The sequence below is a fragment of the Etheostoma spectabile genome, chromosome 22 (genome assembly GCF_008692095.1).
Source record: "Etheostoma spectabile isolate EspeVRDwgs_2016 chromosome 22, UIUC_Espe_1.0, whole genome shotgun sequence".
Classification (NCBI taxonomy): domain Eukaryota; kingdom Metazoa; phylum Chordata; class Actinopteri; order Perciformes; family Percidae; genus Etheostoma; species Etheostoma spectabile.
In genome coordinates, this window is record NC_045754.1 from 6,872,682 (window position 1) to 6,892,075 (window position 19,394).

At 40.4% G+C, this 19,394-nt stretch overlaps 1 protein-coding gene across 2 annotated transcripts in view; it reads right to left on the reverse strand.

Annotated features, from left to right (window-relative positions):
* Positions 1–17,084, reverse strand: part of cnksr2a (connector enhancer of kinase suppressor of Ras 2a) — a 59,197-nt gene extending 42,113 nt beyond the window's left edge. Inside the window, exons 1-2 of one of the 2 annotated variants that reach the window (XR_004327418.1) lie at positions 16,511–17,083; positions 197–360 (exon numbers count right to left, since the gene is read on the reverse strand). Coding sequence is in view for 1 of the 2 variants with exons in the window: in XM_032503435.1 (XP_032359326.1) it covers positions 197–360; positions 16,511–16,574 (228 nt within the window). In the remaining variant the exon portion in view is untranslated. Of the gene's footprint in view, positions 1–196; positions 361–16,510 lie in introns of both variants that reach the window. The other variant, XM_032503435.1, reaches the window with a different exon arrangement.
* Positions 17,085–19,394: the final 2,310 nt, after the last annotated feature.

The following is a 19,394-nucleotide window of genomic DNA, read 5'->3' on the forward strand; positions in this document are numbered from 1 at the left end:
GTGACAATTGGGAAATGCAAGGATTTGTAGCAGCACAACTGAATTTACTTTGTGGAATCTATCACATTATGCATTCAAGCACAACGATAATTATTTCAGCTGTGGCCATAAAGAGGGCTAATGAGAGTTCATCACTGCATTGAAACTACAAAGCACACAAAACCACACACACACACACACACACACACACACTCACCAAAGCACAGAGCAAGTCGACAGCCTCCAGAATGAGCTCCTGGTGTCCAATGCGAGAAACTCCCAGGTCCTCCAGCTCGGCGTGGCTAATCCTCAGCAGCCTCTCCCCGCACACACCTCCGCGTTCAAACACACACACATACTGCTGCAAGCAGTCGTCCAGACCTGAAGAAAACACATACACACACACTTATTATTAGAGGCACTCACAAAAAATACCCTCAGGTTTGTTCCCAAATAAGACCTGGACCGCAAAAAAGATTAATACATCTTTTTTCTTCTTAGGACTGAGAACAAAACATGGTGTTTGTTGTTTGTTGTAGCTAGTACACAGTTAACCTGAAATACCCTGGGTTGACACCACATTTTCTGTATATCGCCATGATGTTTATGCTACATTTAATCTACGTTTAACAAGTCATTCGGTCTATAATTTACCCCTAAAATCCTTAACAGTTGAAAAAATAAGCACTGTTTTCCAAAGACAATTAAACTGTTTCAAGAAATTTTTAGGACTAAGTGTATAGGAAAAAGTCAGGCCGCTGTTTTAGAATCAAGAAAATGCATGAAACAAGTTTTAGTTGCATTGGAAAAGACTTAACATAATCTTAACAGGCAAATTTTTGCATGTGTTTTAATAAAATAAGACTTTTAACCTGTCTTATTTATATTCATTAGATAATGAATTTAGTTAAATTAATTTATACTGTTTTTATTGATCCCCAGTTGGGAAGTTTTGTTAGTAATCACTACACACAGGCCTGAAAAACGCACACACACATGCTCAGGACCTAATCATGCACAAATGGGGAGATGTCAGAGTGAGTGGGCTGCCAGTGCTGGACCAGCGCCCTGAGCGGTGTGTGGGGGGGGGGGGGGTACGATGCCTTGCTCAAGAGCACCTGGCAATGCCCAAGAAGGTGAAGGGGCATCTCTCCAGCTACCAATCCACACTCCATACTTTGGCCTGTATAGGGACTTGAACCAGCAACCCAGGAAGCAATTCCCTACCCAACTCCCTACGGAATGAGCTACTGCCACCCCTTAGACAGGTAGCTACAGTATACAGGAAAAGAGAGAGAGAGAGTGGTTGAAACACAGTAAAGGGCCACACGTCAAATTCTCTGCAGAGGACTCAGCACCAGAGTATGAAATTAACACCTGACCACGTGCCAAATGCGGGTGAATTTTGCCATTGGCGTGTAAAACTGTCAATCTACTTGCCACCTTGGCAGCCAATGAGAATTGAGTGATTCAAAGTAGTTTTTTTTGCCATTGTTGTTCTTTCATATTTCAACCAAGTTCAGCATTTGCTTGAATTTGAGCTAAAAATGTGGTGGCACATTGCTGGGGTGAAGGGAACGGCTGAATCGAGAAACCAACAAACAGAGGAGTATGATTTAAAGAAAACTAAAAGAAGATGTTTTATTACCAAGTGGACCGTTGGCGATAACGGCAAGGTTCATGAGGTTCTGATTTACGATAGCAGTACAGCACAAATGTACTGCTGCGACAGTCGTGTGTATGGCTCAGAGAAAGAGGTTGAGGGAGAGGAGTGTGTCTGCTCCTTTTTTGTGGACTCAGAGGAGCAGTCGGTATATAACTGTCTCTGACAGGGGAAATCGTTAAATAAAAAGATTAAAAAATGTTTGAGTCATTAATTATATTGATTTTGTTAATAACTTGACAGCACCTAAATGTGTATTCTTAATAGAACCTGACTGATGTATTGATGGGCCGATATTATCGGCCAATAAAAAGCATTTCCCAAACTATCGGGAACATTTACAATGGCCAATACAAAAACAAATGTAAAAAACATTCATTCATCAGAGTATAACAAAGAATAAATGATTCTGATGAATGAATATTTAAAAAATAAAACGAAAACTGACGGTCAACCATGTTATGAGTGTTGGCGTTGCATAGTTTGTCCACTAGAGGGAACTCTACAATGTTCCTGTTGGCAACACATTGTTGTGTTTTTGTTCAAAGGACTATCATATCTTAAGTTTGTATTCTTATACATTTTATTTAACAGAACTTTAATATATTTTGATATTCCTCTGTTCTTTTGTGCCAATAAAACAAATTATTATCATATTATTTTAAGTGAGAACTCATAAATAACTACAAATAACTAATGTTAGGGAAATCTGTTACTGTTTTGTTACTCATTTCTGGATACGTTTTTTTAATATATATAGGCCAATATATGGGAATATTGGATTTTTAAGCAACCAAATATTTGTATCGGTATCGGCCTTAAAAATCTTTTATCGGTTGGGCTCTAATTCCTAACAAATTTAACAACGATGCTTGTGCATTTCCTTTATTTTACCTGTTTAGCCAAAGAAAATGGCTGATAAAAGCCTGTGTGGCTAGTGGATTTTAAAATCACCTGCCACATAACTTCAGTCCCTGCTCAGCACTAACGTGTTAGCAAGCAGTTGCTTATTTCCACACCCAGCAAAGACTGAGCAACATTATCCTTATTTGGAGTAATAATTCTGGCAGATTGGTAGTTTAATCCGTTTTTGTACACACAGCATACACACATGCATTTCAATTGAGTAGCACAGGTCCGTATGGGGAACCAACAACAAAGTCCAATATTCACCCTCTGTTAACTCTAATGGAAATTTGTGACTTTTTAGCTGCAAAATGCTCCACTGAAGTCGTCACCAGCTAGTCGCTGAAGTTGCCTGCTGTTTGTTGCTGGTCAGGTAGTGTATCAGAGCGATCACATTGAACCAATAAGTAAACGTTCAGTAGTTATAGAACTAAAACGATGAGCTAAAAGATGCTAAAAAGCTCCACAGAGCTGGGCAGTACTGCAGACAAGTGATAATTCTCTGTTTTCATCACTACAAGCAACCCCTTTTACATTACATGTAGTCAATTGAGCCATTGCTAATTAAAAAATGTAAACAGAGAATCAAATTCTGCACTAATAAGGGAAGTAGCAGAAAAGAGGAAGAGTTGACAAGCAAGTCAGGTCAAATAAGGTTGAGGAGTTTGTTTTAAAAGTATCTTTTTACGGACTGGTCTTCTGAGAAACTATTATACTGTTACATTGTGGTTGAAGTTGTTTATATCTACTATACTGCCTGTAATCATACCTGTTTATGGGATTTATGAGAATACAAATTAGGTAGATAGAAAGTAAGGGTCCTAAGCGCAGGAGGGGAATAATCTCAACAACATCGTCACTCTTCATGAATGACTGAATGAATGAATGAAACCTTTATTTCCAGAGGGGAATTTCTTTTGCTTGACCCATCCACAGCTAAGACTTTCTTCAACACTCTCTGATCGATAATCGGACACATGCCTACTTTTAAATTATAGATTTTGGGCTGCACTCCAGAATAATCATCTTTTGTTGCCCAACTTTTCACCTGCGGTTTCCCTCTTCAAAGTCAGCCTATAGGGAGGACAGATTTCTTTTACTCAGGAAAATGCCAGACATTTTTACTGCTGCTCTGTTAGTTTCAGATAACACAACAGCTGCTGTGTTGTATTTCTGAGACATTTCAGCTTGTTTGCAGTTTTGTAGATTTCAGCCCAACCCTGTTTCAAACCACAATAGGATTAGGTAAAAGTATTTAAAAAAAGCAGTTTGTTTTGAGGGACACCTGAGGGCCAGGTCTTCTTTGGTTTTCTTTTTCTTTTTTACGTAAGGCAGAAAATGTATGACTTTGAGACCTGTGTCACAATGTAATAAGGGGACGATAAAGAGAAAAGGAATACCAACACCCCTTTATATCACTCTCCCACTGTGCTGAAGGGACTGATGAAGATGATCAGCAATATTTGTACTTATATCATCGCCAAACAACCAGCACCTCTAGCACCCATAATACGACAAAAGCTCTCAACATCCCTTTAGAGGACCATGCCAGTGTGTTTGTCATGTTTTTGTTGACCATTATAAAACAGATGCTGAACAGATTTAGATTGGACAGTACATTTGCAGACATCAAATGTGAATTTGTAAATTCTTTCAGAAAGACCTAACTTTTGTTCAATGCTCTCCTAAATTAATTCAGCTATTACCCAAAGAAATGTACATTTTATCATGCTGGGTATAATTGTCGCATATCTGCAACTAGTCTCTCCTGATTGATATCTAGCTCAGTGTAAATACTTTCAGGAAGATCTAACTCTTAATCGATGCTCTACCTAACTTGAATCAGCTGCTGACGTTCACCTTCCTGCTAAACCAATCAGAATCGTACACAAAATGCAAGGGCCAATCACATAGTCACAACCGTGATTTGAATAATCAGTTTCTCCCTTTGCTATCAGCTGTTGTTGCAGGCAAAGAGTGCAACCCTCCACCCCCCTTCCATCTCCCGTCATCTACTCCAGCTGACCGGTCCGGAGCCTCTTTCGGTCCGGTCTTCGGGCTCCTTCATCACCACCACCGATGTCTAGATTCTATTGGGGGGTCTGATGGCTCTCCAGCCCTATATATTTATATACAAAATATTCGTATGGCGATGGAGTCAAATCGCCAAAGACTTTGTACATTTTATTGAGCTGTACAATAAATCTTATTTGCACATCTACAAACATGTCTCTCTTGAATGATCTACACCATGAAAATCAATTAGTTGACTCTTGAAACTAGCTTGAGTTGTGTAATCCATCACAGTGAACATCCAGTCTGCATTAAGGGCTGTTAATCTTACATTGTCATTGCATAATTAAAAACTGTCCTCAATAAAACATTTCAACAAAAACAAACTTGATGTACAGCACACTGTGATGGATTTCATTAGAGTCTGCTAATTAATTTCCATCCTTAATAGAAACCAATGAATGCAACAAGTCTTCTAAACTAATGTAAACAACTTAGGGCTGGGCGATATGGAGAAAATCAAATACCACGATATTTCTGACCAATTACATCAATGGTGATATTGTAGGGTTGACTACAGGTGCTTTCACAAAATATTAACCCAATGAGAGTTTTGATAAATAATCACCAATAATGTGGATACAATGACCTGGGTAAAGGCAAAACAGCTAATAAGTCTGGTAAGTTCAGAAAATTACATCACTTTACTGTAAGGCAGCTTTTAAAACCAGGAAAAAACAACACTTGTGTCCTATCATGATATTACGATATCCAAAATTTAAGACAATAGCTAGAGAAGATAAATATGATCCATGTTGGCGTTTTCTGATTGGTTTCCCAACAACAACATTGGAACGACAACATTGTTTTACAGTTCATGGTTGTTATCTGATATCCCACAGTCTGAGCAACTGAAGTTAGCAGCTGAATCTTTAATCTGGTGATGAAGTGACGGTTACATCACATTTGTTTGTCTAGGCAGAAAATTGAAGCACGGAAGCTTGGGGAAATGCTACTCGCTGGACTAGTTGGCGAACCGCTGTAGATGGCGAGCTAACTGCTAACTTGCTAGCTGGCCCGGTTAGGTTAGCAATGGATACAAGAGCTCCTCTGACATTTTGTTCACTGCTGCACACTGTTTTGTTCAATAAAAGGTTATTCAAGAGGGAGTTATTCAGGAGGGAAAATAAAGCGCTCTGAGCTAACAAGCTTGTTAGCAGTAAGTTGGCAAACTCATTAGCTTGTTAACTGGTCTTGGTTGCTAACACATGACAATAACATCACATAGCTTGTACCATTGACTCTTGTCTCAAACTATTTCTTTTTTTAATGCAACAGTTACTCTGACAGAGGAGGGATATATAAAAGTGAAGGGTTCAACACAGCTAATAAGCTACGATAGCTTCCTCCATTTTGGGGTCTCCGTCCACTCAGAGGTCAGCACTGTCAACACGGCTTGCTATTGGTCAACGGAAACAAAGCTGAACACAAATTTACTCTCCAAAAGGACCTAAAAGAAACTCTGAACCTGACACAAGAGTCAAGAGACTGGAACAAAGGAGATAATGGATGAGCAATCAGGCAGCCACCCAGGTAAGATTTTACTCGCTGTAGGATTGTGTAACGTCTCTGTTGTGAGTGGGACGGTCTCTCCAGATCTGCCAGTGTGTAAGCGTGTTAGTGGGTGGGTGCGTGTTTTGTTATTGTGTGTGTGTGTGTGTGTGTGTGTGTGTGTGTGTGTGTGTTGTGGTGTGTGGTGTGTGGTGTGTGGTGTGTGTCTGGCCTGACAGGGTTTGCTGATCAAAGGAAAGCAATCAAGACAGAGCAGCTCAGCTGCAGCCCCTGGCTCCCAAACATGAATGTATCCAGCTTCCAACCTCTTAACACACGCCAACTGGCAAACACACACACCCATCACCCACACACACCCACACCACACACACACCACACACACACACACACACACCACACACACACACACCTCTCTGAGGATGAGCATTGATTTCCCCCGCTTCAAGTCCCCGCTTATATACACTCATCTATCAAACCACACTAACAAAGATAGAGAGAAAAAAAACAGGATGGGAGAGGAGAGAAAAAGGAATACTGAAAAAAGAAAAGAAAAAAAAACTCATAAGCCAGCTGCTAAATTGTATGCAAACTATTTCTCACGCACACACACACACACACACACACACATTCCATCTCTCATCAGTGACGAGCAATCACCATTTGTCGCTTTCTGCACCCTCCACAGTCACTACCTCTGAAGTCTAAATGAAGCGTTCAGTTTCAAAATGCCATGTATCGAGTTAGGAAAAAAGACGATAGAGCCTAAAATCCATCAAAATTTCAAAAGCAAAACATTTTACCTTTTTAAAACATAAATAAACAAAGCTTTTGTGGTCTACTAGCAATCAATTTCGAATACAACGCATCGTTTTTTCACCATTATCTCATTTTGGAAGGAAACTAGGCATATTGATTCCACTATCTGGCCCCCCGAAACATTTAAAGTCTAGCGATATCTTGGCTCCCAGCTCTCAATGAGAAGCATTAAAAGATTTGCTAGTCATTGATTTGATCGTGTTAAGTAAAGGTTGCTTGAGATAACTTTAGGTTCAGAGAAGAACTAGTTAAATCTTTGACGAGAGGATTACCTTTTGAGATAAGTACAGTAGCCTATGCCTATTTAATGTATACTTTTACACTTAAATATTGCTCTGTAATTCATATATTTTACAGTTATATATTCAAAACGTACAATAATTTATAAGATTGACACCACTCTCATTTCTGTGCATTAAGTATTTAACTAGAGGCAGGAGGCAATTAGCGTAGCTTAGCTTAAACACTGTAAGTAGGGGGAAAAAACTAGCCTGGCGCTGTCTAAAGTTCAGAAATCTGCCAATCAGCATCTTAAAAACTTACTTATTAACAAGCTGTATTGAATTAGTGTATTAAGTATATATTAGTAAGTTTTCCATATCAACTTAAGGTGAAAACATGTCAGTTTTGTGCTCACAACTTGTTTCTGCTGCCCTCAAATTTGCCAAAAATTCATTGTTGCAGTTTTAATAATCTCGCTTTGCCAGATCCTCCTCTAAAGCGCAGTGGAGGAGAGTCTGGCTACTCCACATAGCTTTCGGGGATGGGAGGAAAACATACTCTGGTTTAATGGCATTTCTTTAAACCAATCACAATCGTCTTTGGCGGTGTCAAGCACTGGAGAAAAGGAAAATAGGCTCAGAAGGAACTTGTTTTCGTGGAACATGTGTACGTTTAAAAGTTGTTTTGGTTGTGCAACAGAAAACTCTGATTGGACAGGTAGTCTAGCTAGCTGTCTGGATTTACCCTGCAGAGATCTGAGGTAACCATAGTCCTCAGAAATCCACCGGTATTTATCCAGCCTAAGTGAGTGAGCAATCCCAGAAGTGGAACATCAAGGATATAGACTACAGTTTTAATTACCTATATTAAATATCCATCTTACCCAGCTCCAGTACTGAAATCCTGCTTACATGCTTACAATCATTATAAATAATGAATAATTCAATAACATAATATAACATTCTAAAAGGTCCACCCCAAACGGTGAGCCAGGTTCTGTCTAAGGTTTCTACTTGTTAAAAGAAAAGTTTCCTCGCTGCTGTTGCACCAAATGCGTGCTCTTGGGGGAATTGTTGCGCCTTGGTCTTGGGGGTCTGGACCTACTCTATCTGTAAAGTGTCCTGAGGTAACATCTGTTAGGATTTGACACCATAAAGAAAACTGAACTGAAAGGGACTGTTCTGTATAAGCATTATCTTGCTGCTCAAACCTCCATACTTGCACATCGGCTAATTCAGACTGCAATTTACACACTTTCATTTCTACATTGTTGTATTGCTATTTATACTTTAGTAAGGCGTCTGAGCCCTTTTTTTTCACACAGCTTATGTGTTGAAGACTGTTAATGGCTGCTGGTACTAATAGACGTGAAGCTGATTAAAACAATGTTGGCTCTCACAGGCAAAGTGTTACTACAGCTGAGAGAGGCAGAGAAGCAGAAGAGGGCGGGGGGGGGTGAACACTGTGTAGCAAAAGTTCACTGATAATCAGCATCGCTTATCACTGGCAGTGAGGGAGAGCGTGAATGCCCTGAATACTGATGAGTCAAATTCTGATCGACATCAGTGAGCGCACACACATCCACGCAAACAGAGACAGAAACTAAAATTGTGATTATTAATATATACATGCAGCATAATGTCTGCTCCACACAATTCACTCTCTTACTGCAGTGGTTCTCCACCCATTGTTTTGTCAAATAAACCCCCACAGCCCTGTTGAACTCAATACTCGCATGGCATCAACACTTCCATTTATTTTCAGCCACTTATCAATTTTGTTTAGCTAACACTGTCAACTGTTTATTGATCACTTTAAGCTAAACATTTTCGATGATATTCTGAGCCAAATCACATCTGCCCAAAATGATTATGTAATGAAAGGGGATTTAGAGACATAATCTTAAAGGTCCCATGACATGGTGCTTTGGACGCTTTTACATACGTAGACCTTAGTGGTCCTCTAATACTGTATCTGAAGTCTCTTTCCCAAAATTCAGCCTTGGTGCAGAATTACAGCCACTAGAGCCAGTCCCACAATGAGAAATCCTTAGTATGTGTTATTCCTAAGTCTGTAGCTTTTGAGGAGGAGGGGGGGGGGCAAGATGGAGGCTGGGGTTGTGGCCTTGACCAATTGCCACTTTGCTCGTTTGAAAGTCATGACGTCTCTCTCTCATGATTGGACCAAATTCTCTGGGCTGGCAAAGCAGAGAAAAGGGCGGTAACCTTGCCCCTTATGACATCATAAGGGGGAGATTCCAGATTGGCCCATGTGAGCTTTCATTTTCTCAAAGGCCGAGCAGGATACCCAGGGCTCGGTTTACACGTATCACCATTTCTGGCCACTGGGGGACCATAGACAGGCAGGGGGAACTCATATTAATGTTGAAAAACCTCATAAAGTGACATTTTCAGTGATGGATCAATGAGCAGAAACCTGCAAGAGCCAATGAGAGCAAGCTGACCGGGAAGCGTCACTTGCGTGATGCATTTTGAGGCGCAAATGTATATGCCATGCTAATGTCGTTGTCCCAGCTATGAGTTCATCCACAGTTTTCTGTGTTATTCTGCTTTTTAGGTGCTAAACATAGCACACACACAAGCGCAACCAGCTGGTGATGACGGTCCGCCACCGTCTTTTTTTCTGAAGTTACAAGTCGTTCGTTGAGATCCCAAGTTCCTGGAATCGTCACTCTGAAATTGTTTAGGAGAACACCAAGTGTGTGGTCCTGCATCTGACTGAATGGTCTGGTGTGTGCTTTCTAAGAATTAAAATATATTAAAAATCTGTCATTATGTTTGTGGTCTATCACGTTTTTAAAATCTGTAAAGATTTGAAAAATCCTCTAGTGTGTACCAGGCAAACAATTTCAACTAAATCCATTACTTTTCAGATAACTATTTTTAATATTTTAATATTTTAGCTAACTACCATTTATCATTTTAGTTAGTTATCTTTAAAAACTGTCTATCTATTACTTTTAGTTAGCTTTTCAACTTCTCTTGTTTTCTGATCCATGTTTTTATATTTTCTTCGTTTTTTTTAATACTGCATGAGTACCACCTGGGAAACAAGGTTGGGGATAACAAGCTCATGTTAAACGTCTGTGTGGGTTTGTTGTGTAATGGTGTAATCTATACAATCATGCACTCACATCTGTGTATGTATAGAATATGTGCGCATGTGTTGCTGGTACAGTACAGAAAAGTTGTGATTCATAGCTGACTCACACACTTAACTCCTACAGGCACACTTTTCACAACAGCAGGCAAGCCAAACTCCCACAAACACCCTCTCTCTCTCTCTCTCTGTCACACGCTCACACACACACACACACACACACACACACACACACACACAAACACACCTAATAAAATAAAACTAGATTTTCCTGGGACTTGTCAGGTTATGTGTCATCTGTTCCAGGCACTCTGAAGCTTCGATAACAATAAAAAGGTAGATGAACGTTCATTGAGTTCCTGGGAGTTGCAAATGCACGATGTTCGCAGCAAGGAGGCTATCAGAAGTAGGTTTATTGCCGGAGGGTTGTCAGTTTAAATCCCAGTGTTGTTTGGAGTTATTTTGCATGGGGGAAATAAACCAAACAAATTCTTGGGCTTTTTGTGCTGATTCTCTGTATGTTCTTGCTAAGTGTAAATGCTGTCGTTTACTGTAAGTGTTGCTCTCCTTACTTTTCTGGTTGACCTCAACTTCAAGGCCATCTGTCACGTCTTATTCCAATATAACTAGGCAAGCAAAAAACAGAAAAGCACAGGCCTCATGCACGATAAGTCAGCAGGAGGCAACTGAGGCAAAAATAATGCTCCAGGCAATATTAAATCACAAAAAAGTGTTCACTTAGACTTAGGTTTTTTTATTGGAAATTTGCATTAGTTGATAAACAGAACACCAATATGTGTCAAGCAGGATTATGGTGCCTGTAAATTTCTGTTCCCATCTGTTATTTGCAACTGGAAAAATGTCCATTAAATTTCGACCAACCCCATGAGCTCCAAAAGCTTGTAATGGGACAAAATTCTTAAAATGCAAAATACTTCATTGACGTAACCTGCTGAAGAGCCAGATATTTCTCTCAGTAGTTAGTGGACACCGATACAGAGCTAAAAGGAGAGTGAACACTGCACCTTTTGATTGTAGACAGAAGTAAACAAGCACAAGCTATTCCTTTCTAGTTAGCAAACCATCAATTGGACCAGCTGCCATTGTTAATAGCTAGCTAATTAAGCTAACATTAGCCCCATGAGTTGGTTGAAAACGTTTTTTGCAGGTTTTAAGCTCATTTGTTTTAAAACAAAACCCTGTAAAAAGTAATTTAATTTAATAATGCTCCATACATGCCATCATGCTAAAAGGTGGAGGCTAATGCTAACAGGTCCTTCCCAGGCAAAACACCCTAACCAGCTTATTATCCATGTTTCACAAACAACATTTAACATTATAGTTGCATTGATTTGTCTCCAATATGAAAGGCTTTTCTCCACCTCTTGCATTTACATGATGGATGGATGGATGGATGGATGGATGGATGGATGGATGGATGGATGGATATGTGATTCCAGAAGGATCTCAACAGCCTGCGACAGAGTGGGGATGGGTTTCATAAGTTTGATGGCCTCTGGCAAGATAGATTTCCATACCCAGAGCGCTGAGTGACCAAAGAAACAAAATTCCCCCTACGCACCATTTCGCTCAGTACACACAAATGAAACACACACATTTTCTAATGCAAACTGGCATATAACATAAATCCTCATGAGTCTCCGCATGTCTCAGCTTGAAAAGAAAAAGTCTAAAAAGATCGAGCCCAAACACCGAAACACTACTGATCCTGAGGATGTGACTATCATTCTGACAGCTTTCTCTTGTCATCACATGTGCTCACATGTTGTCACAGCAATCACGGAAAACAAAATCCTCTGGCATTCTCAGCAAATTCTCATATTACTATTGAAGTGTACCACTCCCATATTGTTTTAGCCTCAGACGTGCCAATGCAACACCGTTGCCAAATCAACAATGTGCAGACCTTTTGGCCCCAAACGCCTGTGTTACTGTACACACACACGCAGAAATATAGTGTATCATGTTTCCCTCTGTCGCCACAGACACACCCAGGAGAGCCAGCATGAACTGAATACCAAACTACTCTAAAGCATGCCACGTGCGTTTTGTGCGTTTTGTGTGTGTGTGTGTGTGTGTGTGTGCAAATGTCCGAGAACCCAGGTGGAGCCTTCTGTTCAGAGTGTGTGTGTGTGTGTGTGTGTGTGTGTGTGTGTGTGTGTGTGTGTGTGTGTGTGTGTGTGTGTGTGTGTGTGTTTGTCAACTGTTCTGCACAGACGGTCTGAGACGTACAACTCACCATCCACCCACTCCCTGACTGCACACACACACACACACACACACACACACACACAAAAACACATGCCATATGCACATGACCAACCGATAACCCATTAAATGAAGCTCTGAGAAACTGACATAGAACATCATGTAAATGAAAATTCAAAATGTATTAGAACGTGTGAGTCAATAAAATCCCTGACCTGCTTTTTATGCAATAAACAGACATGATGAATAACAATTATTTCTAATATTAGTTGTTATTAGTCATTTTTCTCAGTTGATGTGGAGGGTGGGACTTTGGATCAGGCTGTGTTTTGTGATGATACATCTTGGCGCTCCTTTCCGAAAATGTGAAAAATATCACTGATTGACCTGAGTAGGGCGCTGTTAAAGATCAAAGGTTAAAATTTTAAAGGTAAAAAGAAATGTGTCATTCACTGGTCCAGTTCTTTTTATCAACTTCTGTGGGAAGATTTATTCTGGTGCAGTGTTTACAAAATGACTCTGACTGGCCTAATGGGGCACTATGGTTAAGGTTTCAAATTTCAAATTTTAAAGTGTTACGGATAGGAAGGAACCGGATTTCTGCATTCTGCAAGGCGCAATGACGAGCAGGTTCAGGTGTATCATTTAATTAAACAGAAAATCTAGTCTTACGTGTGGATGGCAAGCAAGACACCAAACGAGAGTGGACATCCAAATAAAGAAAAGATAAATCCAAAGCAACTAGAAGAGTCCAAACAATTCAATACGTGGAGACGTAAAGAGGGGTGCAAGCTAAAACTCTCAACACTAGAGGATGACATGACAAGGACTGAACAGAACAGAGGACATGAAATCCAGGGGCAGGGAGCAGGGAGGGAGTGAACAGGTGAAACGCATTACAAATCAGTCTCAAACAGGAAACAAAAACACATGAAACCAACCACGACAAAATAAAACAGGAAGTAGATCAAGCGCAACTTACGAGATGAGTGAAGGGAAAACAGAACAAATAACAAGGAAACAGGAATCAACAAGTCAGGTCAAGAGTTAACAAAATAAAACAGGAGACATGACAACAGAAATCCTCAACCCTTACATTAAATGCTGCTAAAACAATTTTTTAATCAAAGATATAGTACATCTACTATCATCATCACACATATAAAAGTAGCAAGAGAAGTAGTTCTCAATTAAATGTTCTCTATTTCTATAGTATTTTGAAACTTGTAAATTCCCAGTAAATTACAATTTAGTGTTAAATTTGACAAACAACTGACTCAAAATGTCACAGAAATGATTAAGAGGCAAATTAAAAGAGCACATTGTTTATGGTAGTGCCGGTATTATTTTGAATGTGATCAAAATTCACCGTTGTGTATAGTGATATTAATGATATGCTTTATAAATATGACATATTTACCAAAGAGGAAAACACATTGATGAGAAACAACAAAAACATAAAAACAGCATTTAATAATATTTTCCGTATCAGTATCTTATCACATACATCAACATGTAATTTTTGAGAAAGTATTGACAAATTTGTGTTAATAAAGAACCTTTCTCTGAACTTGTCATCTTTGAAATTCTTTGACCACCATTGGCTAATCTACTTATTAGTAAATGCATACCCTCATTCCTGGTTTGTTAATTATAAGTTTATGATCTTGTCACCATTGAAGTCCATTGTAACTGCTCCAAATCCTCCATTCTTGAAAAACGACTTCATTTTTATAACCACATTTTTGGCTTATAGGGAATCAGTGGTTGAATCCTTCAAATTGTGATTTTGGGTGGTGTATAACTTTAATGGTACAGTCCCTTGATTTGTTTTAGCATCTTATAAGGCCCCCAGATCCCATTCTTTTCCTTCAAACTCAAGTGTTAACTGCTTTAAGTTTCAAAAATACCAAAACTGGACACATGTATTACTTTTTTAACGGAACTTTCACTTCCACTGTTGGCATCACAGCTAAACTAAATTAGGTTAGATAATACATCTGATTGATGGCGTGTTCTTTACCGTGGCAGGTCTCCTTTTGGCAGATGGTTTTTGGGGAGGCCTGGGTGATATTGGCACTGCATGCTGAGCCAAAATGAGTTGTTAACAACATGTCATAAATATGTTGCCATCACCTTGTGTGTTAGAGATAAATGAAAAGATAAACAACCTATGATTGGTGTAAAACATCAAGCCTAATACTTTGTCCTTGATGATTTAGAAAATGTTATCTAACTCCAGTGTGCCTTTGTGGGGAAATGCCAGGAATGTGGAGTACATCACATTGTCTACATTGGCCCATTATTCATAGGAATAACACAGGTGCACTACAGTGAGGATGCTGGAAAGCACAATGTATCCGCAATAGCCATTTCTTTTTAATGCGTTCAAAGAGTTTTTCAATGTTCGTACGGGCCCCTGGCAACAAACCCAATCAGCCTGCCTCTTGAATTATGAATGCCAGTAATCTCTACTCTGATCAATGCAAGGTATCACAAGTACTCTTGTAAACAAAACTCAATTACATTTTCAGATAAATACTCATTTAGGTTTTTTTCTGTCTTTAATTGATGTGTTTACTTCGTCTTTTCCTTCTTATTCCCCAATGTCAGTTTGAAAGCACTTAAGATGACATGAGTTTAAATCATTAAGACTATTGTCTTGTTGTAAAAGGATGAGAGAATCAAGCTCAATCCTGCTTTCTTAGTCCTTGCGTGTTGCCCCTGGCCAGAGGGGGGGCACCCTGCTGCCCTCCTACCAGAGTAAGAAGGTGGTGGTTAGCTGGCTTGTTAGCATCAAAACCTCTGTATGAGGTGACTGTTTTTTGTTGTAAAGTCAATCAAACAACACAGCTATGCATGTTGGCCACAAAGAGATGCAAAACTCTGCAAAGAGATGTGAAATGAACAATTACAATGCGACAAAAATCAAAGAAAAAGCAAACAACCTCAAACACACACTAGAGACCATCTTGTGGTGGGATCTCACCAACGCCAAACCGGGCCAAAGGTGTATGGTACCCTAGCTTGAACCACACCCACAACTCAGCCTTTATTTTTATCTCAACTACACACCTGTAAGGCTTTGTGACTGCATCTTGCTCGGTTGTGACTATATCACAAAATCACAAAATTGGACATACGAACTAATAAACACCTCAAAAAGCGGCTCGGTAGTTCCTGCTATAGTAGGTGTTTACAGGACCACATTTTGCCATGATGCCACCCACACGCATGCGCGCAGGCACACACACAGACAAAGACACACACACACACACACAGACTTACAAGGTGAAATTACAGTAATTCCAACGTCGCTGTCACAGCAACAAAAGATTTATGATGCAGCCACATCACAAAGAGACATCAAATGACTACAAAACAGCCAGAAAGAGATGCATAATTACTTCATAGAGACATGAAATGACTACTGTGTTTTCTGTCTCTTTAATTTAGGGGGTATTTCTCCTACATAGGAGAGGTGGGGGGGGTGGTTATGTGCCTGTGTCCAGGGGCTGTCTCATGTCCATTATTACAAATAGCAGTTATTCATTGAGATGATTTCGTATAAGAATATTTTAAGTTATTTATTTGGCATTCATTTATTACGTAGAATAAACCATGGAACTATTTATAATGCCAGCCTTATGGTTGCTAAGGACCCCCCCCCAATTCAAAAGTTCTCAAACCACCCCTGTCAGCTTAAGTTTGGCTGGTTTCCCTGTCACTCAAACATTACATCATCACCCACTGATCATCAGGTGCCAGGATGATGTGTGGGCGCGCACACACACACACACACACACACACACACACATACAGACACACACACACACACACACACACACACCTCCCATGCAGCATAACATCTTCCCAGCCTCTGTCTCCCCAAAAATGTGTGTGTGTGTGTGTGTGTGTGTGTGTGTGTGTGTGTGTGTGTGTGTGTGTGTGTGTGTGTGTGTGTGTGTGTTTCTATAGTCTATAGTCTACCTTTCATCCAGTCCACCACCTGGCTCGTGCTCCATTTGCTAACCGGCTCCATCACCAGCGCCATCAAGGAAACTTTGCGCAGACTCTCCGTTGCGCGCAAGAGGTGTTGTTAACCCAAAACAAAGCTCAGTCAGCAGGGCACAGCTCCCCTCCAGCACTCCACCCTTCCTCCCCTCCCTCCTCCGCCAGGTGACTTATTTTTCACACTATCCCGGTTCGGTCCTCCCGCCCCTTGCTCAGCCCTGTGTCGTGTCCCGTTAACGCAGCGCAGCCCTTAGTGCGGGACAGGCCGGACGAGTGTGCAGCGGAATCCGGTGCATTCCTCTGCTCGATCTGGTCTGACATATGTCCCTTTCCCTCTCTTCCCTCCTCTCTTTCCAGTGCGCCAGTCCGGTCCTCCTGGTGTATGTGTGTGAGTGAGTATGTGTGTGTGTGTGTGTGAGTGTGTGTGTCAAAGATAGAGAGGTGTGTGTGTAGGTTTGTGCGCAGCCGGTCCGTTACCGACAGCATCAGAGTAGGATAGATAAGTCACACCGGACACAACACCAAACAGCATCTCTCTCTCTCCCTCTCTCTCTTTCTCTCTCTCTGTCTCTCTACCTCTCCAGATATGATTAAATCGTGCACGCGCCTCGTGGGTGGCTCCGCGCGCACATATCAGTGTATTTCCCTCTGGAGCGATGGAATCATGCAGATATGATGGAAAAAAGATTCTCAGAAGATGTTTAATCAGGCCGTGTAAGTGTGTGTGTGTGTGTGTGTGTGTGTGTGTGTGTGTGTGCGTTCTTATGTGTGTGCGTGCGTGTGTGGTGTATGTGCGGGGGGGGGGGGGGGGGGGGGTGGGCAGGTAAGAGATACAGATCATTTCTGTGTACCCTTAAACCATTTCTTTCTTTCTTTCTTATAGATAGATGCAAAAAGTTTGCCTGTTTTCACACAATCAATTCAACCTTCTCCTTAATACTTGCAGTAATAAAATAGATTTTAAAATAGATTTTTTTTTAAATATTTTTGGCCAGTTGAGGGCAATGCTGTACCTTCAAAGGAGTCCAGACATCAGTGGTCCCCAGACGGTGGAGCGTATAGCCCATACTAACTTTGGTGGTCCACTCGTTCACCAAGATGGTGCTACCATCTTAAAGGCCAAAATGTAATTTGTCTAGTACTTTAAGAGTTGACCATGACAGTTGAAAATGACAGCCTCACAAAGCAACTAGTGTGTGTAGACTCTTAGATTATGTTGAGAACATTTTGTCTTTATTTAAAAGAGTAAGCAAACAACGTGGGTAGCATGCATAAAAAAAGTCTCCAGCTGGATTTGTATCGGAGACGTTTATGGCATCAATACGAGACCTCTAGTGCACTAAGATGCCATCATTTGCATTTTTCACATTTTTTATATTTTTTGCCGTCAGTGCACTGCAGCTGTTCAGGTGTAAAATGGTGTTTTTTTTCTTCTTTCGGTACATTTTGTTCCAATGAATAAAACTGTGAGGCTTTCATGTCCCTCTGAACCGGAGAAGTGCTCCAACTGTGAGTCACGTAACATTGTCTACAGAGAAAATAACTCTCTCTCTCTCATCTCTCTCGTGTCTCAAGACAAGTTTAACAAAAGAAATCTGAAGGTCGATTGCAACATGCAACAGGCCTTTTAGACAGCCGACATTTTGACTGCACATTAGAAAAAGTGCAGGTGTTCCCGATAAAGCCATGACAGCGTGACCGTGATATTTCCTACATTGTTAAAGGGTCGGTTCGCCAAATATCCCATGTGAGATTTTTTCCTCTAACATTCAACAAGCTTTTCAGCATCAACATCCTTTTCCAGAAACTGTCATTGTATCGGGGTGCAAGCAAAAAGCTAAATCAGAGAATATTGGTTTTGTAATTTGGTTGAATAACCCCCTTGAGATCTTTTCACTGACTAAATCTTCCAAATCTTACTGTTTCCACAATCAGTTTAACCCTACTTCCTTTTTTTTAACATGTACAAAATCACTGCACTGCAACTCTGGGAATTTAGGAAGATACTTCCTTAAACAAAGATATTGTTTCCCTTTCCTGTGTGGCCTTTGCATATTTAACTCCATCACTGCATACTGTAATGTTTCCTGCAGTTAATACAACTGTTCCTATAGACACACTTAATGAATTATTATACATATTGAGGTCTACCAATCGGGGGGGAATTAACATAGCTTATTGTAATTTCAGGCAGTGTGACCATATATTGAAAGTATGATTAGAACATTATTTAATCCAATCATTAAAGATTCATTGCCTGCATAGTAGTGTGTGTGTGTGTGTGTGTGTGTGTGTGTGTGTGTGTGTGTGTGTGTGTGTGTTAAAGGAAAACCTATTCACCCTTTAAGCATTTCACATAAAACCCACACACACACACACACACACATTACACACTGATTCAGTCAGACACAGTTCAGTAATAACAAAGGGAAAAGATACAAGTAGCCTACTAAGGATCGAATCCGATCTTGCCATTTGATTCAGTGCAGCGTGATCTCCTCTCTGGAGGTGGATGTACAGTACGCACTGACAGTATAAAGCCTGTACTGGAGTGACGGCTACAGTTTTGTGTCCCAACAGAGACCTCTGCTGGTGACTAGTGTTGTCGATGTTGATCACATGGTGAGAAACAGCTCTCTTTGACACGCTGGGACTCATGTATCTGATGTCACTTAAAAGATTTTGAAGTGGGGTTAAACCTGCTGGAAATAAAAGCAACGCCTAGTTTTGCTAAGTCATGGCTGGACTTTGATCCTCTGATTTCTGCTGTGTTTTCTCCTGGCCGAGGTGAAGATGAAACCTATACTGACTTTGGTGATCCCCTGACTTATCCTCTAGCATGACCATGAGGTTGATTTAT